The 26,100-nt window shown below is 43.5% G+C and overlaps 1 protein-coding gene across 1 annotated transcript in view; it reads left to right on the top strand.

The window, feature by feature from the left end:
* LOC122731595 (MLX interacting protein) overlaps positions 1 to 26,100 on the top strand; it is an 83,081-nt gene that overhangs the window by 34,181 nt on the left and 22,800 nt on the right. The window contains exons 2-11 of the mRNA XM_043971817.1: positions 16,582 to 16,688; positions 17,128 to 17,213; positions 18,136 to 18,225; positions 18,761 to 18,802; positions 19,371 to 19,542; positions 20,575 to 20,664; positions 21,268 to 21,359; positions 22,067 to 22,703; positions 23,076 to 23,182; positions 23,451 to 23,634. Of these exons, the coding sequence (XP_043827752.1) occupies positions 16,582 to 16,688; positions 17,128 to 17,213; positions 18,136 to 18,225; positions 18,761 to 18,802; positions 19,371 to 19,542; positions 20,575 to 20,664; positions 21,268 to 21,359; positions 22,067 to 22,703; positions 23,076 to 23,182; positions 23,451 to 23,634 (1,607 nt within the window). The remainder of the gene's footprint in view (positions 1 to 16,581; positions 16,689 to 17,127; positions 17,214 to 18,135; positions 18,226 to 18,760; positions 18,803 to 19,370; positions 19,543 to 20,574; positions 20,665 to 21,267; positions 21,360 to 22,066; positions 22,704 to 23,075; positions 23,183 to 23,450; positions 23,635 to 26,100) is intronic.

A 26,100-nucleotide genomic window follows, 5' to 3' on the forward strand; every position in this document is an offset into this window, starting at 1 on the left:
CACTTAAAGAGGAAACTGTCAAACTATTTTACTCAGTTATATGCTAACAAAAATATCAAATGATCAGAATAACACAGGAAGAAATGTTATTTAAATAGCCCATCAGCAAAAGAAATTGAATAAGCTACAAATGAATTCCCAAGGAAGGATGTTCAAGACCAGATAGATGGAGGCCTAGTGGACTGAATGCAGGACTTGGGTTCAGAAAGATCTAAATTCAAATCCAACCTCAGGCATACAGCTGTGTGAGCCTGAGTAAATCACTTTACCTCTGTCTGCCTCAGTTTCTTCATCTGTAAAATGAGGATGAGCATAGCATCTATCTCACAAGGTTGGTATAGGGATCAAAGGAAATAACACAAATAAGTGCTTTTTGGTCAGTCCATCAACATTTATTAAGTGCCTACTATGTGCCAGGTACTGTGCTATCAGCACCGGGGATGCAAAAAAGAGGCAAAAGATAATCCCCTCCTTGCAAGGAATTTATAGTCTGATGGTTTAGACAATATATGCAAACAAATATGTACACAGTACATTACATACAGGATAAATAGGAAGTGATTAACGGAGGGAAGGCTTCCAGTAAAAGATGCAATTTAGCTAGGACTTAAAGGAACCCAAGGAGGTCAGTAGTCAGAGTGGAGGAAGGAGAGCATTACAAGCTTGGGGGCCAGCCAGAGAAAATGCTGGCAGCTAAGAGATGGGGTGTCTTGTTTGTAGAATAACCAGAAGGCCTGTTTGACTAGATCATTGGATTGAAGAATACATGGGGGCGCAGCTAGGTGGCACAGTGGATAGAGCACCGGCCCTGGAGTCAGGAGGACCTGAGTTCAAATGCGACCTCAGACACTTAACACTTACTAGCTGTGTGATCCTGGGCAAGTCACTTAACCCCAATTGCCTCACTAAAAAAAAAATAATAAATTTTTAAAAAGAAGAAATATAATATAGAATATTATCTCACACTGTATAAACAAGATAAACTCCAAATGGATATATGACTTCCACATAAAAGGTACATCATAAGCAGATTAGAGGAACATGGCACACCTTTCAGATCTATGAATAGGGAAAGAGGCCAAGCAATGGAGAAAATCACAGAAAACAAAATGGAAATTTTTATAAAAAATTGAAAAGTTTTTGCCCAAACAAATTTATTGTGGTTAAATAACTAGAAAGGAAATAGATAACCGGGGGGTGAAATCTCTGCAGTAAGTTTTTTTGATAATGGGTTCATATCCAAGATACATAACGAATTGATTCAGACTTATAAGACTGAACTATTTCCCAATAGATAAATGGTCAAATGATAAGAACAGGAAATTTAAAAAATAACAAGCATTTTATTAAAAGTTTCGAGTTCCAAATTCTATCCCCACCCCACCCCGAGTAAGCAATCAGATGTAGGTTTTACATGTGCAGTTGTGTAAAACATTACCATATTAGTCATTCTGTATAAGAAAGCTTGAATAAAAGGAAAAATAGCATGCTTTGGTCTGTGTTCAATCAATATCAGTTCTTTCTTTGAAGGTGAATAGTATGCTTCATCATTATTCCTTTGATATTGTCTTGGATCATTGTATTGCTGAAAATAGTAAGTCATTCACAGTTCTTCATCAAACAATATTGCTATCTTTGTGTACAATGTTCTCATGGTTCTGCTTACTTCACTATACATCAATTCATAGAAGTCTTTCCAGGCCTTTCTGAAATCATCCTGCTTGTCATTTCTTTCTTTGTTTCTTTTTCTTTTTTTAAATGTAATAAACATTATTATTTATAGTTTTGGGTTCCAATTTTTATCCCTCCTCTCCCTCCCCCTCCCTGAAATGGCAAGCAATCAGATATGGGTTATACATGTATGATTATGTAAAACATTACCATATTTGTCATTTTGTACAAGAAAACTTGATTAAAAGGAAAAAAAATGAAAGAAAGTAATAGCCTGCTTCAGTCTGTGTTCCATCAATATCAGTTCTTTCCTTGGAGGTGGATAGTATGTTTCATCAATAGTCCTTTGGGATTGTCTTGGATCATTGTATTGTTGAGAATGAGTCAAATCATTCACAGTTCTTCATCAAACAATATTGCTATTTCTGTGCACAATGTTCTCTTGGTTCTGCTCACTTCACTATACATCAGTTCATACATGTCTTTCCAGGATTTTCTGAAGTCTTCTTTCTTGTCATTTCTTATAGCACAATAATATTTCATCACCATACCACAGCTTGTTTAGCCATTCCGCAATTGATGAGCAGCATCCCTTTGATTTCCAATTCTTAGCCACTGCAAAAAAAAAAAAAGCTGCTATAAATATTTTTGCACAAGTAGGTCTTTTTCTCTTTTTTGGAATGTCTTTGGGATATAAACCTAGCAGTGGTATTGCTGGATCAAAGGATATGCAGTTTTATAGCCCTTTGGCCATAATTCCAAACTGCTCTCTAGAATGGTTGGATCTATTCATAACTCCTCCAACAGTGGGTTACTATCCCAGCTTTTCCATATGCCCTCCAATCTCCAATATTTTCCTTTTTTGTTATATTTGACACTCTGATAGGTATGGGGTAATACTTCAGAGTTAGAACAGGCATTTTTTTTTTTTTTTAGTGAGGCAATTGGGGTTAAGTGACTTGCCCAGGGTCACACAACTAGTAAGTGTTAAGTGTCTGAGGCTGGATTTGAACTCAGGTCCTCCTGACTCCAGGGCCGGTGCTCTATCCACTGTGCCACCTAGCTGCCCCTAGAATAGGCAATTTTTAAAGGAGGCATTCCAAGCTATCAATAACCATATAAAAGTACTCTAAATTTCTAATACTTAGAGAAATGCATATTAAAATAACTTGGAGGCTGTACTTCACAACCACTTTATTGGCAAAGATGACAAAAGAGGAAAATACATGTTGGAGGGGCTGTGGGAAAACAGACAGCAGTGATCCGTTGTTGATGGAGAGGTGATTGGCCCACTAGTCTACTGTATCTCAAAGAGATAAAAGAGGAAAAGCACCCATATATACAAAAATATTTAGTTACTCTTTCCTTAGTAGCCTCAAACTAGAAACTTAAAGGGGTGCTGACCTGTTGGTGAGATGACTAAATAAATCTTGGTATATGAACAGAATGGAATATTATTGTACCAAAAGAAATGATGAAATGCAGTGTCTTTCTTACTTAGGAAACTGGGAAGACCTCTATGAAGGGAGGCAGTAAAGTAAGAACTAGAACACTTTACACAATGACAGCATTATAGAGGAAAAACAACTTTGAAGTCTGCTGAATGTAGTGATAAGCTGCAAGCCCAGAGGACTGAAGATGAGCCATGACACTTACCTCCTTTCAGAGAAGTTATGATCTTCACATCCAGAATGAGACATACATATTGTATGAATGTGGCCAATGTGGAAATTTGTTTTGCTGGACTATTTGTATTTATTGTGAGGGTTTTGTTTTGTTGTTGTTTTGTTTTTGTTTTATTGGTGGGATTGTGGGAGGGAGAAATGATCAATAATTGTAAAATAATTTTTGAAGAGGGGAAAAAAAAACTCGAGGGATTTGAGCAGAACCTTCAAAGATTGAGGACATTGAAAAAGCCAGCCTGGCCAGTGTGACCCATTTGTATTTGTTAGTATTGGAAGGTGTTGGATTACAAAGTCAGGATTTTAGATTTTGCTTATTGAAGATTTTTTTTTTTTTTAGTGAGGCAATTGGGGTTAAGTGACTTGCCCAGGATCACACAGCTAGTAAGTGTTAAGTGTCTGAGGCCGGATTTGAACTCAGGTACTCCTGACTCCAGGGCCGGTGCTCTATCCACTGCGCCACCTAGCTGCCCCGAAGATTTTTTTTAATGCAAGAGAGGGCTTTGGGGGGAGGAGATAGCTTGTATGTGTACCCACCCTGATATTATCCCAACTTTGTGGTCACCATCAAAGCATCTATTAAGTGTCTTCCTATACATGGATAAGTAAGTTCTTTCGTGGGCTCTCCTCTTTTCTCCTTATATTTCCTCCCTTGGTGATCTCAGCTGCCATGAGTTTAATTATCATTTCCGTGCACATGACCCTCAAATCAATATATCAGTTTCAGTCCCTTCTCCCTCCCCTCCTCCCCCCCTTCCAAATTCCAGGAACTTCAGCAGATCTTGTCTAGAAATGGAGATTGATTCTTTTGTCTAGTTCAGTGACTGCACTTGCCTTTGCCCTTCAGAGAGGATCTCTTTAATTTGGACTACCTTCAAGTCATGTTAACCAATGGAATTTAATAATGCTAACAAATTAGCTTTGATCAATGTATAATGACTTGCCTCTATAAGGAGATAAAACCATTAGATACACCAGGTCAGGCTTTCTTGACTCCCTGGACCTGCTCCGTTGGCTCAGAATGCTTTCTCTTGGTGCCCATTCTTCCTCTTAGGACAATGTAGGTTTTGTAGAGCTTCTGAACTCTCCTTAAGACCACATGCTGGCTCTCTGAAAGACAGCATGGGTCTTCTGGGGCTTTTCTTCTGCTTGTGCTAACCGCCATGCGGTCAATTCTTTATTGGTACATATGATATTAATAATAAATGCTTATTGCTGTGATGTTTAAAAATCTAACTGTGATGTCTAAAAATCTAATGTGTGGTCGCCTTAAATTAGAAGCTTTAGCACCAGTCTTTGGGCATCAAGCATTTATTAAAGTATATTAGGGGTTGGTAAAAGGAACACGTGTAGCAAGAAAGAGATCTGTCTACTTTCCCTATTCTCCTTGCTCCTGCCATCTTCTTACTTCTTGTCTTCCTCCCCAAAAGGGGAGGTCCTTCGAACTGATTGGTTGAGGGTGGTCTGTTGATGTCGTAGTCCACAGCCTCTGAGAACAACACCCCACTCAGGGCCAGCCAGGTGTGGTCTCAATTTAATCATCCTTAAGTAGGTTCTCAGTCAGTCTCTCAGTCTCACCCAATTCAATCAGTTCCAAATCAGTCTTCAGGTAGGGCCTCTGGGCATCTGCCAAATCCCATTATTTTATCACATTGCCAAAATGGGTGCAATAGTGATTAATATATAAATAGCAATTAATTTATAAAGTATAGTTTAGCACAATAATTTTTTGTTTTTTGGTGAGGCAGTTGGGGTTAAGTGACTTGCCCAAGGTCACACAGCTAGTAAGTGTTAAGTGTCTGAGGCTGGCTTTGAACTCAGGTCCTCCTGACTCCAGGGCCAGTGCTCAATCCACTGCACCACCTAGCTGCCCCCCACAGTAATTTTTAAAAACATATCTAGCCAAAAACTCTCCCCTCAAGTATAGTATCAAATTACCAGTTGCCTGTTGGACATCACCCGGCCATCTCATGCTAAGTGTATTTAAAATAGAACTCATATTTCTCCCCAAACTTGACTCTCAAATCTCCCTATTTCTATTGAGAAAGCACTTCGTCCCCATTTGTCAAGTCTGGTTGATTCTATCTCTGCAATAGTTCTTGTGTTATTTGAGTTCTTTCCATTCCCACAGACCTCTACTTTAGTTCAGGCCCTCATCACTTGTCACCTGGTCAACTGTACCAGTTTGCTAATTGATTTTCTAGCTTCTGTTTTTTTCCTTTCCAATTTATCTTCTACACAACTGTCCAAATGATATTCCTAAAACACAGCCTTTGCTAAGTCACATTTCCACAACTTCTCTTACCTCTGAGATGAAAAGGCATTTGAAACCCTCCACAATCTGATTCCTGTGTCTTTCTAATTTTTTCTCCTATTACTCTCCTTGGACTCTAGTCAAACTGGCCTCCTAGCTGGTATCCCATACACGATATTCCATCTCCCATTCTTGGCCTCTGATCATGTGATCCTCCACATCTGGAGTGCACTAACTCCTCACCTTTGCCTTGAAGGAAGCCTGACATCTTTTCAAAGCATTGCTCAGGGGCTCCCTCTGTCAAGAGGCCTTCCTGGATCTCCCCACTCTCCTCAGTTTTTTGTTTTGTTTTGTTTTTGTTTGTTTGTTTTGTTTTAGTGAGGCAATTGGGGTTAAGTGACTTGCCCAGGGTCACACTGCTAGTAAGTGTTAAGTGTCTGAGGCCAGATTTGAACTCAGGTACTCCTGAATCCAGGGCCGGTGCTTTATCCACTTCTCCTCAGTTTTTAATGCCCTCTGTTGAGGTTCGTTTGTATTGCTTTGTGTATTGTTTGTGTTTGCTTACTCTTAGGTCTCTGTGTTGTATTCCCCCAAAAAAGTTTGCTCCTTAAGTATACAAGGACTATTTATTTTTTGTTCCCAGAAGCCACCATTATCCATGTTTGGGGAATCAAATAGACCCATGCACTATCCTCTGAAAATCCAGGACACTGGATTTTCTAGAAACACTAATGTAAAAACCATTAAATTATAGAAAAGTTGAGAGGAAGGCTGGATGACTACGCCTTGTAACATTTGGGCCAGGGTATCTGGTGTGCTTGGTTTTTTGTTTGTTTGTTTTTATTTTTGTTTCTGTGGGGCATTGAGGGTTAAGTGACTTGCCCAGGGTCACACAGCTAGTAAGTGTCAAGTGTCTGAGGCCAGATTTGAACTCAGGTCCTCCTGAATCCAAGGCTGGTGCTTAATCCACTGCGTCACCTAGCTGCCCTGGTGGGCTTGTTTTTATGTGTCTGGTGAGAAGCTAGGGAACTTTTCATTTGGATGATCTCATCTATAAATCTGGAAGATACTTTTGGCCTGAGTTTTATAAAGGTATGTTTTGTCAGTTTCGTGATTCACAAAATGACATTTGACTTGGGCTTTTTTTTTTTTTTAGCCACTTGAAGCCTTAAGGACTAAACCTGAAATAATGGGGCTGACTGCTCTCATACAGTTAAGTTTAAGTTAGTTAATTCATCTTGATGCTTTGACGACACAAATTCAGACTTGTTTTTTAAGCTGTGAGGGTTTGGGGTTCTAGAAGACACTTCTTCCCCAGTCAGTGGAGGATAGAGGCTCCTTTTGGAAAGTGATCCCAATGGCTGCAGGAGCTTATTTTTAGGGTTGGGGATTGTGGCAATGTTATTTTATCCTCTGAAACATCCAGGCAGCTTCAGATTTCTCTGGCCCTTAATCAGAGTAAGTAGCTTGCCTTGCCTTAAGTTGCCTAAGAATAGTAATAATGCCTGGAGTTTATTTAGCATAGTTCTTTAAAGGATCCTGGAGTTATTTGCTGCCCAATTGCCATCTCTTCTCCCACTGGTCCTGAGAAACAGGCGATCTCTACGGAAACCAGGGGGTGTGGCTACAACTATTGGGGGGGAGGTAACCAGGGTTTCTTCGCAAATCTGCAGAGATCCAGTAGTCAGACTAAAGTGCCCTGCCTCTAGTCACAAATTGTACTTGTTAAAAGCAGATGATCTCTCAATTCATCATTGCTTTACCTGAGGTCTAAGACAAATTGGGATTTGTTTCCTATATAAAGCTATTGGAAGGAATATTTGAACCTAGTAATTATCACCTTTTCATTTCACGTGAAAATCTTCTACTTCACATTTCGGTGCCAGTGACATTAATGGACATCTAATGTAGGTTCACTTCCCCCTCCCCCAGCTTGTCCAAATTTCCTTTCTGAGTAGGAAGACCCTGTGCATCAGCCTGATGTTCTGAGTCAGGAAGAATGAGTACAACCTTTAAATGCACAAAGGCTTTAAAGTAGCAGATTACATGAGAAACTTGTATGTACATGAAAATCTCTTACAGGTGAAGTGGAATTTCTTAGATACAGATGTGTGCACAAATCCAAATTAGCCCACCCAAATGATCAGTCTTAACCTGCTTTCCATCATAACTGATCATGCTTTGTTGTTGTTCAGTGGTCTGATTCTCTTTGTGACCACCCCCCCTTCTCCCCGCCCCCCCCCCCCCCCCCCCCCCCCGCCACTTTAGCACACCAATACTGTCCATGGGGTTTTCTTAACAAAGAAAATGGAGTGTTTTGCCATTTCCTTCTCCAGTAGATTAAGGAAAACAGAGGTAAGTGACTTGCCTAGGGTCACACAGCTAGTAAATGTGTCAGGCTGGATTTGAACTCAGGTGTTCCTGACTCTATCCACTGAGCCACTAGTTGCTTCAACTAATGATACATCAAAGGTAATAAAACACTTGTATAAAATACAGGAGCTATGTGTTTGTTGAAGTTTCTCCCCCCACATTTTACTGTGAATGTTTCTTTCTATAGGCCACTTCCTTTTAGCACTTGGACCATTGTCAATTATTTGGAAATCCCTCCTCTCCACACGTAGTTGTATAAGGAAGGATGCTGAGATTCTAGGACTCAGTATCTCTTCTGAGAGAGTGAGTACTCAAGGTTTGGTTGGTTGCATGCTTTTTTTTCTGGATTGTTTAAGAGACCTCCTGACCCCTGTGCTAGAAACAAACAGGATTCACAAGTTATTGATTAGAGTATGTGTATATGGCACAGTATAAGAGAAGGTTCTTTCTCTGCTCTCAACAGCAGGGTCATTCTGGTTCTAGTCCAGGGGAATAGAGAAAAACCAGGGTTCCAGGTTCAAATTTTACCAGCTTTGGTGCTGTAACATCTAGGATGTCACACATGCTTTCTTACCCTCCTCCTTGCTGCCAGTGCCCGACTGTTTAGGGCCTCATCGGAGCCACCCACCATGGCCATCCAGCTCAGGAACATATGCCCTTTCTTTCCCTCTTTGGCTGGTTTTCCTTCCTCCAAACATTAAAGACATGCTAGATGTCTGCCCCCTCTTTCCTTAATACCAGTTCAAGGCCGAAGATCAGCAAGCAGGAGTACATGCCTTTGTCGCAAAGCCTCTGAGGGTTTTGGATAAGGATGAAGCTCATTGTCATGTAGCACTGATAATTCGGTGTGGGGAAGGCCTAGTCCCAGTATCAGAGTTTGAAGGGTGGGATTGCAGAATTTAATCAGACAAGGTGCTACAGAGGAGACTGAGAAGGAAATGGGAATGAGAGAAGGCAGGAAAAAGCAAATCATGAGCATAGCTGGAAGAGGATCAGAACAGGAGCTCACCTCGGCACTGGAGCCAAGGAACTCTGGGATTCCATCGCTTTCCTTCTTGCTATAATCATTTCCCTAGACTTAGTGTATGTCTCTAAAATGGACTCCAGTTCTTTTGCAACTAGATAGAGCTTTCATGGAGAGAATGGATTAGGCTAGCTGAGAGAGGGCACCAGAAAGTTCTGATCCTGATGAAATAGGTGCAGAAATGAGACCCAGTCAGTCTCAGCAACAGAGCAACGAGAGATCTTTGGAGTTCTGACTCACGTTTTGATGCCAGGCACTAGACCAACACTTCTGGGACCCAGTAAGGTCCCTTCAAATAAAAAGCAAAAGCACTAAGTGATTGACTTCATGTGGCTGAAGATAGGACTCAAGTGTGGGTGTGGGAGCAAGGCCTTGACATGCTGACAGGCCTGCAGGGAGGAGGCCTGGCCTGCCAGTGTGGGCAGGCTGGTGAGAGGTGGTTTTGGGGAGGGCCAGAAACACAGCAATGATTCCGTTACACTTGGCCGCTCTCTCCAGCTTTGGCTGTTCCCCCTCATCCCAACTCTCTTCAATGAACCTTTGTCTTGACCGTGGACTATTAGTCTTGGCTCCCAGCAGCCTGGAGGGACCAGCCCAAATCCTGAAGAAAGGCCAAAGAAGATAAACTCATCTGGGGCAGGAGGGGGAAGAACTTGAAATCTTGAGAGAGTGAGATAGTGTGATATATGGAAAGAGCATGAATTTGGAGTCAGGGCCTGGGACTGAATCTTAGCTGGGGGACTGTGGAGAAGTCATTTAATCTCTCCAGGTCTCAGTTTCCTCCTTTTGCAGAGTTCTAAGATCAGACTTAGACATGAAAGAGATATTAAAATCATTGAGGCTCACCCCTTCCACTTCTAAAAGTAGCCCACTTAGCCTATCATGGTAAAGGAAGAATTCCATTTAGTAACAGTTGTTTTCTATATAGCTCATTTAGTCTAACCTTCTTATTGTACAGTCGAGAAAACCAAGGCCCACAGAGGTGGAGTTTTTTGCTCTTTATAGCTGATAAGTGGTGGAGCCAGGATTTGAACCCAAGTCTTTTGATTTCCATTTAAATACTCTTTCCACTACCCCATAGTGCCTCATGTTTCTCTCTCCCTTCCTTTTTGAGGACCCAGAGAATCAGACTTCAAAGCCATCTGCCTTTCTTTCCTTTTAATAGTTGCTGTAACCTTGTCTAGAGCTGATTGAATCCAGGTACCTTATTCCTGGCTCTGTTCATTTTTTAAAAAATCATTTCAACACATCTTACAAATCCCCAGCAATTCCTAGTTGAATTCTCCGTGGTGTACAATCCTCGAAAAATTACTTTCTTAATAACTTTAATTCCCATGTACTGTGGCATCTGTCTTCTTCACTAGAATAGTATGTTTTTGTCTTTAAAAGAGTCCGTAAAATGCTTAGATCTACCAATGAGAGCTGAGAGGAAGACGTTTTAGATTGTAAATTTCACATTTTAAGGAGTGCAATTTCTGGGGGTGTGAGGGTGGTAGGGGGATGTCACACCAATGTGAAGTTGTTGCCTTCATGGAAGAACTTGTGTACCAATTAATGACCTTGGGGGCTGAGGATGATCTTTGAGGGTGAGGGGGTGAGGGCCAGGCCTCACTGTAAGCTTTTGACAAAGCCTTAAGGGGCCAGGAAGGTTCCTGTGCTTTGTGGGCTCATGGGAGTATCAGCCTCCTCACAGGAGTGAGCTGAAACAGGAGAGGAAAAGGCAAAGATGGGTTCCACTGTTCCTTTTGTCGAGAACAGTGCTCTGGAGTTCCTTGGGGCTGGCCTGGCCTTTGCCTTGGCTCTTTAGAAAGCTGCATTATCAGCTTACCTGAGTTGCTGCTGGTCACTACAGTTGCTCCTGATCTAGAGTGGTATCAGAGTATGGGTGGACAGGAGGTGGAATGCTTGGTTCGTTCAGACTGCTCTGTGATCCTTTCGATTTTGCTTGGGTTTTATTTCAGTTCCCGCTCCTTAGATTGACTTTAGAGATGGATTCCAGGGGTTTCAGTTGTGAGGCATGGGCATAACAGTGACATCCTGCACAAACAGTGCCAGAATTTTAGAGTCTGAAGAAACCTCAGCAAATCATCGAGACCAAGCAGTGCCTGAAAGAGAATTTCCATAGGCTCCCCCATCAATGCCCCCCATCTCTGCTTGTGGTCCCTTTTCTAAACGTTAGTCATTATGGTTTTCTTTGATACCCTCATTTTCCTTGGGCATCTAACCCTCTGACGGGGGTGGGGGTGGGGGATCCTGTGGAGACTATAAATCTAAAATAACCATGTACAAGAATTGGTAGGTACCAGGTAACCTGCCGCGATGAAGTAAGGAGTTTGTAATGCCCTAACCACAAACCTCATAGGTCACCACATACTGTCCAGCAGAATTAGCCCAAGGAAGGACTACTTCAGCTCAGGGCATTTGGGACGAGGGGGGTGATCTGGCTTCTCTGAAATCTAATTTAATCTGCCTTCTTTCAGGCTATTCAAGTAAAATGAGGGCCTGCCAAGAGGAGCATTGCCATTTCTTTTATTCTATTTTTGAAAAACAATCCCTCTTGTCTCCAAGCACACAGACTGAGCTGTGGCGACAACAAGGGTAGAATTACTCTGCCAACACTGGTGTAGCCTTTAGGCCCGTCATCCAAATGTGCCTCTTGTCTCAGTGCTGGCCTCTTCTTCCTGGAAGGGATTCAGGCATTCTGATGCCCAAGGACCTGCTGCTTTCCTCCCTGGTTTTGTTATTCTCAACTCTTTCTTTTGATGAGGAGGGCTCAGCTAAGGTTACTGGGCATGCATTAAAGAGAAAATGCCCTGTTAAGTGGAAATAAGAGGCCGGAAGGAGGAGAGATAATATCGTTTTGGAAGGAGGTTATTTTTTTAAAAAATAAAATGCATGGATTTTTAGAACTATATGCTCTGGATATTTCCTCTCAGGGCCCTTCATCTAGTAATAATAGCAGCAGCTGGCATTTAGAAAGGACATTACCAGTATCTCTTTCGATTCCCCACAGCAGCTCTGGGAGGGAGGGGCTATTCTTGTCTCCTTTTTTTTTTTTTTTTTTTTTTTTACAGCTAAGGAAACTGAAGTAGGCAGAAATCACTCAGTGTAGCACAGCTAGTGAGTTTCTTTTTTTTTCTTTTTTCTTTTTTGTGGGGCAATGGGGGTTAAGTGACCTGCCCAGGGTCACACAGCCAGTAAGTATCAAGTGTCTGAGGCCGGATTTGAACTCAGGAACTCCCGAATCCAGAGCCGGTGCTTTATCCACCGCACCACCTAGCCACCCCCCAGCTAGTGAGTTTCTGAGGCTAGATTTACACCAGGTCTTCCTGCCTCCAGACCTAGTATTTGAATGCCCGTTATGTGTGTGGCAGTGTGCTAGATACAGAGATGAGCTGCCAGAGCTCCCTGAAGCCCTTAAGATAATTTTACTGTCCTCACTTGGCAATGACTTTTCTTTGAACATTTTATTAGCATCTCTCTTAGGCACTTAGAATGCATTATTTTGTAGTACAGTTATTTGATGGTGTCATCTCCTCCTATAAGCGTCACAAGGCCATGCACAGAATTTTAACTAAACTTGGTATTCCACCTAGTTCACTTAATATTGGTTTATGGAATTGATTGTGGTTCTCAGGGTGGTTTACTATATCTTACAGAAAATGAAAATGATACGTTTCTGTTCTTCCCTGATTGATAGAGTAGCCAGGTGAGAATGATACTGGAAAACATAAAATAAAGGCATTAGAGAGAGAAAATCAGGTGGTTTTTAAAACCTGGAACCTTAGGGGTAGCTAGATGGTGCAGTGGATAAAGCACCGGCCCTGGATTCAGGAGTACCTGAGTTCAAATCCGCCCTCAGACACTTGACACTTAGTAGCTGTGTGACCCTGGGCAAGTCACTTAACACCCCCCCCTCCCCCGCCAAAAAAAAGACTAAAAACTGGAACCTTTGTGTAATAGGCAAGTCCTACGTAATGAACTCCCTGTACTCAAAACTCTTATAGAAGCCAGGTAGTCTGTAATCAGTCATGCACCAGTAAATGTTTTCCAAATGTATATAGTTAATATTTTATTTTTTCCCAATTATATGTAAAAACAATTTTAACTTTTGTTTTAAAATTTTTTAAATTCCAAATTCTTTCCCTTCCTCCTTCACCTCCCCCCTCATTGAGGAAGGAAGCAATTTGATATGGGTTCTACATATGCAGTCATGCAATACATATTTCCATCTTAGTCATGTTGTGAAAGAAAACATAGATCAAAACCCAAGAAAAATAAAGTTTAAAAAAAGTGCTTTGATATGCATTCAGATTCCATTGGTTCTTTCACTGGAGATGGATAGCATTTTTCATCATAAATCCTTCAGAATTGTCTTGGATTTTTGTGTTGCTGAGAGCATCTACATTTACCATTGTACAGTTCTTCAGTTGACCATTGTACAATATTGCTGTTACTGTATACAGTGTTTTCCTAGTTTTGCTCATTTCACTTTGTATCAGTTAGTGTAAGTCTTTTTGGGTTTTTCTGAGAGCATCCTGCTCATCATTTCTTATAGCACAAAAGTATTCTATCACAATCATATACCACAGTTTGCTTAGCCATACCCCAATTAATGGGCATCCCCTCAATTTCCAATTCTTTGCCACCATAAAAAGAGCTGCTATAATTTTTTTTTTTTTAGTGAGGCAATTGGGGTTAAGTGACCTGCCCAAGGTCACACAGCCAGCAAGTGCCAAGTGTCTGAGGCCGGATTTGAACTCAGGTACTCCTGACTCCAGGACCGGAGCTCCATCCACTGTACCACCTAGCCACACCCTATAATTTCTTTTTACATAAAGGTCCTTCCCTGCCCTCCTACCCCTTTTAAAAAAATCTCTTTGAGATTCAGACATAGTAGTGGTATTGCTGGGTCAAAGGATATATGCATGGTTTTATGGCCCTTTGGGCGTGGTTCCAAATTGCTCTACATAATGATTGAATCACTTCACAATTCCACCACCAGGGCATTTGTGTCTGTTTTCCCACATACATGCCAGCGCTTGTCATTTTCCTTTTCTGTTATATTAACTGATCTGATAGGTGTGAGGTGGTACCTCAGGGTTTTAATTTGCATTTTTCCAATCATTAGTGATTTAGAGGGGGCAGCTAAGTGGCTCACTGGATAAAGCACCAGCCCTGGATTCAGGAGGACCTGAGTTCAAATCCGACCTCAGACACTTGACACTTACTAGCTGTGTGACCTTGGACAAGTCACTTAACCCTCATTGCCCCACCCAAAAAACAAAACAAAACAAAATAGTGATTTAGAGCATTTTTTCACAAGACTTAGCTTTGATTACTTCATCTGAAAACCTTTTGATTATCAATTAGGGAATGCCTTTTATTTTTTTTTAATAAATTTGATCCATTCTTTATATATTTGAGTAATGTGGCCTTTATCAGAGAAACTTGCTATAAATTTTTTTCACACTCAAGTGTTTTGCTTATGACTACCACCTCCCTCCAATCTGCCCTCCCCCTTTTATTCCCATCCTCCTTTCCTGTATGTTAAGATAGATTTCTATACCCAACTGAGTGTGTGTTATTTCCTCTTTGAGCCAATTCAGATAAGAGTAAGCCTCACGTGCTCCTCCCCTCTTTCCCCATCTTTCCTTCTGCTGTATAAGCTCTTTTATAGGAAATAATTTACCCCATTTCTACTTCTCTCCCCCTTCTCCCAGTGTATTTCTCTTTCTCACCCCTTAATTTTATTTTTTAAAATAATTATTCCATCGTATTCGACTCACACCTGTGCCCTTTCCTGCTGACCTTTCAAGTCATCCAAGGCTGGAAAATTGTTTCACCATGTCCTTTTGTGGGTTCCGCCACTCCAGAATTCTTTTTGAGGTGTTATTTAAAGTTGTTTGGAGGGGAATTTGGGAGAGCTTAGGCAAGTGCCTGCCTGTTCTCTGCCCCTGCAATATCTCTTTCTTCATTACTTTCTTAAATCTAGATAGTCAACAAAACAGTAAATCTAGCCCTGATTTGCAGTACTTACCCATCTCCAAGGTGTAAATGCACTATTGGGAATAGCAGTGGGAGCCAGAGTAAGAAATGGCTTCAGCACTTCCTGCATGTACTTCGGAGAGATGGTTTGTGTAGGGGTTAAATAATTTCTGGAACATTTGAGCTAGAAAGACCCTCAGCCTGCCTAACCACCTCTTTACATTGGATGAAGACTCTGGAGTCTAGAGAGATGAAGGGACTTCCCCACACAGTCACACAGAAAGAGAATCCCAAAATGAAAACTCCCAAGAATATCACAGCCAAATTCCAGAGCTCCCAGGTCAAGGAGAAAATATTGTAAGCAGCCAGAAAGAAACAATTCAAATATTGTGGAGCCACAGTCAGGATAACACCTCCGCATCAGGTACTTGCTAGGTCCTAAGATGTTAAAACAAACAAAGCCATCTCTGTTCTCAAATTTACATTCTAGTTCTAATAGAGAAGTTGTTTATCTACATTTATCAGGCATGGTCCATCAGTGGTCCAGGCATCTGGTACATTTGAGGTATGTTTTTCTAGGGAGAGGGAGCTGAGTGGGAGAACAAAGATTTTCAAATAGGGGCTGGCCTGGCTACTATTAATCTTTTCCTCTGGATACCAGAGGCATGCTTCTCTCAGGAGGATATCTTCATGAACGATGAAGAGTTAAGTGTACTACTTCTGGGCACCCATTGAGGGAAGAGGAAATAAGTATTTTCAAAACTATCTGTATGCTTGAAAGCCTGTACTAGTGCCATCAGGGCCTAGCCATCAATATTCTTGTGCTCTGAGACATAGTTCTCTCACAAGTAGAAGTAGAAATTTTCAAACAGTACTTGGCCTTACTACTCCTAGTTTCTTCCTCTAGTATATCTAACTTATGTTCTCTTGAGAAGAGGCAGTAATTTTCATATGGGGTCTACAGTAGAAGCTGAGTTTTCAAGTGTCATTAATGTTCATCAGTACCTTTTTTTCAGACAGACATCGAGTGGCAGTTTTTTCCTTGCTGTGCCCTAGCAGACAGAACAGCTGAGAATTGCTTTCCTGAGTCATTTTGAGTACATGTGTTTGGAGAAAGGGTGTTCTGGATCTCATGGGTGCTATTTAATGGATGGTGTCCAATGAAGAATTTTTGCTGATATTTTCTCTTGCCCATCTTTTCCTCGGGCATCAGCCATTAGAAGAAAGATCTGTATTTCAGAGGTGACAGTTGTGGCCCAGGGCTTTCTTTTGCCTTATGCCACCTTGATTTGTCAGTGGAACCATAAATAACTGAATGACCTAGGGAAGCATCAATGGGCTGAGAAAGCCATGCTCGCAGACTTGAGGGGGCTGGAGAGACCTGTCACTTTGGGCCTTAGACGGGTGCTCACCTCAGTGGAGACAGACCTGAGCAGCTTTCAGTAAGGTTCACAGTTCAGGCTGAGCCTGTGCCACATGTTCATGGAGGGTATTGGGGTTTAAGGTGTTGCAGGGGCAACTTTTGGCAGTCTTCTGAGTGACTACATCATTTTCATGGAAGCCACTGAGTTTCTGGTTTTGCTTTTCAGTGGGAAATTGGTATCTCCAAAGTGGAAGAACTTCAAAGGTCTAAAGCTGCAATGGAGAGACAAGATCCGGCTCAATAACGCCATCTGGCGGGCATGGTACATGCAGTGTAAGTGACTTCCCAAGCAGGCCTGAGGGGCTCCTTAGGAAACCAGGAAAAATCCTCCAGGATCCGTACTGGGGATCCTTCATCCAGAGTCTGTCCAGCAGGCATGTGCCTGCAGGTAAAACCAAGGGAAGAGGGTGAGGCTGAGCATATAAGGACAGATACTGTCTTCTGAGCTGTTAACTAGCTTGTCTCCACGTGGTTCAGTCGACTTATATTTTGGAGACTAGGGCGTAGCAGTGCGTTCTTGTCATGCTAGTGGCCCCTTGATTGAGCTGGGCTCCCTCCTCTGGCCAGGCTCTGTTTTTAGGCACTTTTACTCCAGTCTCTACTTCTCACACCTCTTCAGGTTTAACAGGGAAGATAGCTAGGGAGGGAGTGGGCAGGAGGGTTCATCTGAAGTCTTAAGTGGGGCTACAGTTTCTTTCCTTCTTCCCCCTAGACTTGGAGAAACGGAAGAATCCCGTGTGCCACTTTGTGACTCCCTTGGATGGCTCTGTGGAAATGGATGAGCATCGCCGTCCAGAGGTGTTTTGGGAGAGATTGCCTTGTGGGGAATGTGGGGGAACTCGTCAGCACTGGGTACATGGGAATCTTGGTACTGATACTGGAGTTTTTTTAGAACCTACCTGATTTTTTCTTTGGTACCTACCTGGTTTTAAGAGTTGGCAGGAGGGGGCAGCTAGGTAGTGCAGTGGATAGAGCACCGGCCCTGGAGTCAGGAGTACCTGAGTTCAAATGCGGCCTCAGACACTTAACACTTACTAGCTGTGTGACCCTGGGCAAGTCACTTAACCCCCATTGCCTCACTTTAAAAAAAAAAAAAAGAGAGAGCTATCTTACCAGGGAGAGTCAAAACAAAACAATAGACCCAATCCCCTAATAAATGTTGATGCAAAACTTTTAAATAAAATATTAGCAAGAAAACTACAGCTACATAAGAAAAACATATTACGCTGGGGGCAACTAGATGGCATAGTGGTAAAGCACTGGCCCTGGAGTCAGGAGTACCTGAGTTCAAATCCGGCCTCAGACACTTAACACTTACTAGCTGTGTGACCCTGGGCAAGTCACTTAACCCCAATTGCCTCACTTAAAAAAAAAGAGTTGGCAGGAGGTTCACTTGTTGTCCTGTGAGCATTTTATTAAATCTCCTGTGCACTCCAGTGCCTTTAAAACTCTTTCCTTCTGAGCTCCTCTGGTTCTGGTGAGACCTGAAAGCCATAATCTTCACCTTTCAACTCTAAGGGCTTTTGTGGTCAGAGAGAATAGGAAGTACCTTGTGAATGATGTTGTGTGTGAAATATTATGGCCAAAGGCTAGGTGCTCAGCCTCCCTCTTCTGGCCTTTTAGGATACTGAACATCTTCATTTTGTCTTGTTTAACACTGATATAAGGAATCATTTCTGCCCCTGACATTGTCTCCTCTTTTCCCTTCCCCACGTTCCAGGCCATCACCACAGAAGGGAAGTACTGGAAACGTCGAATTGAGATTGTGATCAGGGAATATCACAAGTGGAGAACATACTTCAAAAAAAGGGTAACTGTCCTTGGCACCAGAGAGAATGTAGTGGAGCTATTCTCCCCAAAGTGTGGCTGGATGGTGTCTAAGGCTGCTCCCAAGCACTGTAGTTCAGCTGGCAGTGGGCCCAACACTTATCAAAGTCTTTAAACTTACAAATAGATTCCTGCTCATTCTACCTTGTCCCATCTTCTTGGTTTCTGTTCTTACTCCTCGAGCCATTGAAGAACAGGTCACCAATATATCTAATTATTACCTTTCCAAAGTATAGTTTGGTTTGGAAAACACTGCCCTGGCTAAGCAGAGCCGAATGCGTAGTGCTCAGATCTCCTTGGGCTAGCACAAGCCAACTGAGCCCCATACTTTTGTTCCTCAGTCTCCTTTCCTATGGCACGAGGCTAAGACTCCCTGCTCCCTTTCTCCCAGAGAAAGGTGTGTATGTGGACAGTGACTGAAGCTCCTACAGAGAAACAACCTTAATACCACTGAAATAAAACACCCTACTCCCTCCCGTGTAAGGTCTTTGGTAACATGAGTGTTCCTTTCTCCACAGCTACAGAAACACAAGGACGAGGACCTATCCAGCTTGGTCCGGGTAAGTGAACCTCTGGGAGGCAGAATTGAGCCTGCACAGGGTAATGTTCAGGCCAGTCACTCTTTAAGCCACTTTTCACTGAGGCCTGGGCTTATCTCTGAGAGAATGAATTCGGTGACTTAGCGGTGGGCACCATAGCAGGAGGTATTTTTGTAATAGGGACAAACTCCTACTTATTAATAGGAAGAATTGTGAGAAAATTGGTTTACACATTAGAGAATATTTTATAAATATGAATGGCTATTGTTTTCATCACCATCATCATCATTGCCAGGCTACTTTCTCTCTTGAAAATGACCTAGAGAAGGGGCGGCTAGATAGCGCAGTGGATAGAGCACTGGCCCTGGAGTCAGGAGGACCTGAGTTCAAATCCGGCCTCAGACACTTGACACTTACTAGCTGTGTGACCCCGGGCAAGTCACTTAACTCCCGTTGCCCCGCAAAAAAAAAAAAAAAAAGACCTAGAGAATCAAAATTTGCCTAGAGGACTCGAAGTGACTCAGATTTCAGGGCTATGTTTCCTTTTCTTTTTAACACCTTTGTTTCCTTTCTGGCTCCTATGGGGTAGGATGATGACCTGCTTTTCTGGCATAAGAGTGGGGATGGGTGGGACACCCCAGTCCCCATGGAAGAGGATCCACTCTTGGACACAGACATGCTCATGTCAGAATTCAGTGACACCCTCTTTTCCACCCTTTCATCACATCAGCCAATGGCCTGGCCCAACCCACGGGAAATAGGTAACTTCAGTCTGTTTCCCTGGTGATTAAGGACTTGTTTCCCTTCCATCCCAGTCACTTGGTATTCCAAGTTTAGTTTCTGAACTTTGCCTCACTCCGCCGGTGTCTCTCCAGTGGGGGCACATGCCCAACTGTTTTGAAGTTGGCATTTTGGAGACTAGGCAGCGTTTGGTGCTAACACTAGAGACTACATCCTGAGCTCGATGGGCAGTTGGACTCACCCAGTGGCATTTCTGTTGTTCTGTTCAGCTCATCAGACATCTATTGAGTTCTGGCTGTGGGCCAGGTACTGTTAGAAAAGATGGAATAGTCACTGACTCTCGGGAGCTCCTGTTCTACTACAAACCAGCATGCTTAGGTGTCAGTGATTCCGCTGTTTTATTTGTTCAGGAGAATCTAAAGCTAATCCTTGCTATATTCTTTAGACCTCATGGCACTGGTAAGAATCAGATTTTGGGGGATCTCAGCTGCACTGGCCTAAGTCTGGCAGGTGTCTGCCCTAAGTTCAGTATTAATATGATGAATCCCTGGGATTGGGGGCTCCACCAGGCTGCCTAAGAGGGTCAGAGCTCCTTTGTGTGTAAGAATAGGGTTGGAGGCCGTGAGCCTTCAGCCTATGTGACATAGGGAGATCTGAACTTCAAAATAACAGCAGCGGGGCAGCTAGGTGGCACAGTGGATAGAGCACTGGCCCTGGATTCAGGAGGACCTGAGTTCAAATCCAGCCTCAGACACTTCACACTTACTAGCTGTGTGACCCTGGGGAAGTCACTTAACCTCAATTGCCTCACACCAAAACAACAGCAGCAATGCAAAGAGTAACTCATGCTCTAGTGAGAGTGAAGCAAACTCTTTTGGAGAAAGCTGTTCAGATTTGATATCTTGCTTTTCAATGAAGAGAGCTCAGTAACATGGTCAGCACTGTGGAGGGGTGTCCTAGCCTCCCTAGTGGTCCCTCCAGCCTGCTCTGCTCTATTGATCCATTGACCGAGCAGCCGATGGAGCTCCTTTCTCCTCTCTGCCTTCTTGTAGCACATTTGGGAAATGCCGACATGATCCAGCCGGGGCTAATCCCTCTACAACCAAACTTTGACTTCATGGATACATTTGAGCCTTTCCAGGGTAAGCACTTGGAGCAGAGAAGGGGGCCTGGCCACATTCAAGTCATAGTCACAACTCTTTTGTAATTCCCAGAGGAGTCACCCAAGTGGTTAAGTCCAGAGCACTGTGAAAACTGAGGTGACTTTGAGCTGTTCTTGAAAGACGGTGGGTACACTTTGCAGTCCTTACTTGATGGTACTGATGGGGAGAAGATGTGTGCCTGGCCTTGGCTGGGCCTTGGCTGCTGTCCTCCCTTCTCTGAGCTCCACCCTCGGCTCTGGCTGTGGACAGTTCTCCATCTGTGCAGCAGAGGGCACTGGTGATGGGCCTAGCCCAGCAGGGATGACTCAAAATAAGCCCTTGATCCTTGGACCTGAAGAGCAATTGAACCATGGGGTTGTGGGAGTTGTTCTGAGTGAGCCCTGGCTGGCCATCAGGGACTGATTCCATGCTAAGAAAGCTGTCCCAGCCGAAGAGTCCCAGCAAGGGTGAGCAGCTTCTGCTTCCTGTTACCACTCTGGGTGAGGGGAGGCCTAGCATTTCTGGCCCCATAGGCATTTGCTTATCTGTTCAAAGGGTCTCTGGGGGTCTTGAGACTCAAAGGGCCCTGGTCTTGTCTTTCAGACCTGTTCTCATCCAGCCGCTCCATCTTTGGCCCTACGCTTTCTGGACCTGCTGCTCCAACTGCAACAGACTCGAGTAGTCCACCAGCGCAGGTAGGGATGTCCATTCCCAGGAATTTGTCCCCAGACTTGTGCCAGGGGCATCGCCGTTATGACTGTGATTTATAAGTAAAGAACTTTTAAATATTGCAAGGAACTATGGATCTCCCTTTCTGATCCTGGAATAAGTGTGTGAGATGGGGTGTGGAGCGTAATCCTTTCCAGGTTAAGGAGTACTGTTACAGGCCTCTGTTTATACCTTTTCCACACTTCTCAGGAGACCTGAGTGAGGGTGTCTTTCATGACTAGAGGCGGATTCTGTTGATTTCTTTGCCTTGCTTTTCACCAACTAGAAATCCCACTGTAGCCCTGGGCAAAGCTTATCTTAGAAGAAGGGCTGTGAAATCCCTTTGGGGACAGGTGACATCTGTAGATGTAGATATTTGCCAGTATCCCAGAAGACCCCACATGTCGCTATAAACCTTGATTTCTCCCATCTTGTGACAGAAGCGGAGGATTTGGGGAAACTCTTGATCTTGAGAGCTTTATGACCCTCCATATTTGTGGAGGTTGGTGGTGGTGGTTTGTGTGTTTGTTTTCTCTCCGGACAGGAAGTAGCGGGTGTGGTAGCTTCACTGTCCTTCTCTCTCACAGCAGTCAGATCCTTTGGGGAGTCAGTTCAGGTTCTTGGAACTTACTTCTGTTAGTAGCTGATGAAGAAGAGTTCTTTAACTCTGGTATGCTCTCCTCTTTTTCCTCAGGGTCCCGTTCTGTCAGCTGGTACTCTGCCCACTGTGAGCCTCCCTGACAGCCTCATCGTCCCACCAGGGCCAGCCTCCCTAAGCCCCACTGAAAGGCGGAGCTGTGAGCGTGGGCCACGCCTTGGGGGCCCTTTCATCCAGCCCACAGACTTTGGTAGTCCTGAGCCACCACTGAGTGCTCCCCAGACTTTCCTCCCAGTGTTCCCAGGTTCCCTGCTCTCCCCCAGCCCGGCACCAACACCACCTTCACCTGCAATGCCATTAGTGCCCTCTCCAGGGGCTGCTCTGAGTGCCCAGGCTCCATCTACTTTTCTGCAGTCACAGAAATTTGGAGTTGGCAAGTCATCCTCAGTCATCACCCACACAGCCTCGGCCACACTCACCCACGATGCCTCTGCAACTACTTTCAGCCAGAGCCAGGGCCTTGTGCTAACTGCACAGCAGCCAGCCCCACCAGGACCGCCCTGTAGCCTGACAGTGCCTCCAGCAGTTGGGCCGACCCCATCTCGCCTGACTTTTGTCCACCCTAAATCTGTGCCCCTGGCTAGTAGGCGGGCCAAACAACCTCCTAAAATAGTGCCTGCTCCAAAACGTGAGCCTGTGTCCTTGCTGTTAAAGAATGCTTATATCACCCCAGGTGAGTAAGGGAGATACACTAATGTGTGATATTCTTGACCCCCATGAATGAAGCAAGGAGAAGTATTGTTTTGATCCTTCTTTGTTCTTCCTTTTCTAGTTCTTTGGGTTTGTGAGGTGCTTGTGGGAGCGCAGGGTAAAGGTATAAGAAATTTTAGGGTCCTGGGAGCTATCTTCCTGAATTTTGTCTTGGGAAGGGATCCCTCAGATGTGGGGGATTGGTGGGAATTGTTTGTTTTGTGCCCTTGGTATGGGCATTGACTGAAGTGGCATGGTGGCACTTGGTAGTGAGGCTGTTGTGATCTGCCCATGCTAGTCCTTGCTGTTCCTGTTGTCCTCCAAGGGCCTTCACACTAATCTCCTTGTTCTTCAGCTGCCTTTTCAGGACAACCCCAAGCAGTGATTGTGACCCCTGGCCCTCTGAAGAGAGAAGGGGTATTGACCTCTACCATGTCCCAGACCAATGTGGTCATCGCCAGGGTGAGGAAAGGAGGTCCTCCTTGTTATGGGAGAGGAGGGCAGTGGGCATTGGATGCTAGCGGAGCCCCTCCTTTTTTGACCCCTTGTTACTCTAAAGTATCCCTTTTCCAAGGAAACCTCCCATCCAGTCCCACTCCAGAGTCACTGGGTCCCTTGCCATTAGGTCTAACCAGTCTTCCCCTCTCTGGCCTGCAGTTGTCAGCAGGCAGAAAGCTTGTCTGGAGATTAAGCCCTTAGTTAAGTAACGTCCATCTCCCTGTTTTCCCAGGCTCCTGGTGTCACTGAGTTCCATAGTGGCATCCTGGTTGCTGCAGACCTTAGCCATGCTGCCAGTAGTCAGCCCTCCCCCGCCTCCCGGCTCTTCTCCCCAAGTGCTGTTCAAGAGTCCCTGGTGAAGGGTGAGAAGATCCCACTGCATACAAGCAGTTCCCAGATTGCCTCTCCATCTTCCAGTGAGTATTTCGTTTGGGGGAGGAGACACTTTAGGGGGAAAGACTTCTATCAATAAAAGAAACGAACATTTGTTTCTCTGCTTGACAATGTCCAACACTGACTTCTCTGGACATTGAGAGAGGATACAAGTCTTACCCTCAAGGTGTTTAGTCCTAATACATAATAATACTCAGTACAGTAGTATATAATCAGTGCATTAGAGAGGTAGAGAAGTACTTTATGAAGTCTAAGGGGTCCTGGTAAAGGAAGTGCCAAATTGCCACGAGATAAGAAAAGCCACACCTCTGGTATGGTGCCTCGTTAGTCCTTCTTGGTGGAGGTGGAGGGGGCAGGATCAGGAGGTAGCTGACGAGTGAAGCCTTAGTGAAGTAAGACATTCTAGGCATAGGGGATGGCACATGTTCCCTACCTTGGTGCATCAGGAAACCTCTGTGACCTTGGGCAAATCATTTCACTTTTCTGTTTGTGAAGGAGGGGGATTGGACTGCATGTTCTCTGAGGTCCTGATGAGCTTGAGATCTTTGATTTTAAGACACTAAAATAAGGCTGGAAAGGCGGGTCTAGATTGTGCAGGGCTTTCAGTGCCAGGCAAGTTAGTGGGGAGAATATAGGGAGCCATTGGACCCTTCTGAGCAGGGGCATAATGATCAGATCTAAGAATAAGGATGATTAGTGCCGCCCCTCCTCTTATCTCTCCAGTCTTACTCTTCCACCCCACCACATAGTCCTTATTCCTATGTCATTGACCTCCTTGCTGTTCCATGAACAAGACACTTCATCTCTTGGTTCTCTGGTTATTCCTCATGCCTATAATGCTTCCCTCGCTTCCTTCAAAGGTCAGCTAAAATCCCACCTTCCCTAAAGAATAAGCTCAATTTCTTTATCCAAATGAACGTATGTGTTATTCCCTCTTTGAACCAAATCTGATGAGAGTAAGGTTGAAACCATGCTCACCCTCCCTTCTTTTCCTCTATTGTAATAGGTTTTTTGCACCTCTTCATATGATATAATTAACCACATTCTACCTCCCCTTTCCTCTTCTCTTCATAAACTTTTTTTTCACCCCTTAATTTTCTTTATATCATCACATCAAAGACAATTTATATTTATACCCTCTGTGTATATTCCTTCTGTCTGCCCAAATAGAGATACAGTTCCTAAGAATTAAAAGTGTAGGGATATAAACAGTTTAACCTTATTGGATAACTTTTTTTCCCCGTTTACTTTTTTAAACTTCTCTTGAGTCTTGTATGTTAAGATCGAATTTTCTATTCAGTTCTGGTCTTTTTATCAGGAAACCTTGAAAGTCCCCTATTTCATTGTTTGTTTGTTTTTTAGTGAGGCAATTGGGGTTAAGTGACTTGTCCAGGGTCACACAGCTAGCCAGATTTAACTCAGGTCCTCCTGACTCCAGGACCGGTGCTCTATCCACTGTGCCACCTAGCTGCCCCCCCCATTTCATTGAATGTCCATCTTTTCCCCTGAAAGAGAATGCACAGTTTTGCTGGGTAGTTGATTCTTGGCTGCAATCCAAGCTCCTTTGCCTTCCAGAATATCATATTCCAAGCCTTGCTTATCTTTTAATGTTGAAGCTGCCAGGTCCTGTACAATCCTCATTGTGGCTCCATAATATATAAATTGCTTCTTTCTGGCTGCTTGGAATATTTTCTGCTTCATCTGATAATTCTGGAATTTGGCCACAACATTCCTTGGAGTTTTCCTTTTGGGGTCTCTTTCAGGAGGTGATGGGTGTATTCTTTCAATGATGATTTTATCCTCTGATTCTGTAATATTAGGGCAGTTCTCCTTGATAATTTCCTGGAATATGGTGTCTAAACTCTTTTTCTGATCATGGCTTTCAGGCAGTCCAATAATTCTCAAATTGTCTCTCCTGGATCTATTTTCTAGTATTTCATATTTTCTTCTATTTTTTCATTCTTTTGATACTGTTTGACTGATTCCTGGTGTCTCGTGGAGTCATTAGCTTCCATCTGTCCAATTCAAATTTTTAAGGCATTGTTTTCTTCAGTAAGCTTTTGCACCTCCTTTGCCATTTGGCCAAATGAATTTTTTAAGGAATTGTTTTCTTTGGTCAATCTTTGTGCTTCCTTTTTCAAGCTGCTGATTCTTTGTGCTTCCTTTTCCAAGCTGCTGATTCTTTTTTTCATAATTTTCTTGTGTTGCTTTCATTTCTCTCCCCATTTTTTCTTCTACCTCTCTCAATTGATTTTTTTTTTTTTTTGCAGGGCAGTTGGGGTTAAGTGACTTGCCCAGGGTCACACAGCTAGTACGTGATAAGTGTCTGAGGCTGGATTTGAACTCAGGTACTCCTGAATCCAGGGCCGGTGCTCTATCCACTGTGCCACCTAGCTGCCCCTCAATTGATTTTTAAAATCCTTCTTGAGCTTTTCCAAGAAGGCTTTTTGGTCTTGAGACCAATTTATCTTCCCTCTTGAGGCTTCACA

Source organism: Dromiciops gliroides, chromosome 1 (assembly GCF_019393635.1).
Source record: "Dromiciops gliroides isolate mDroGli1 chromosome 1, mDroGli1.pri, whole genome shotgun sequence".
Taxonomy (NCBI): domain Eukaryota; kingdom Metazoa; phylum Chordata; class Mammalia; order Microbiotheria; family Microbiotheriidae; genus Dromiciops; species Dromiciops gliroides.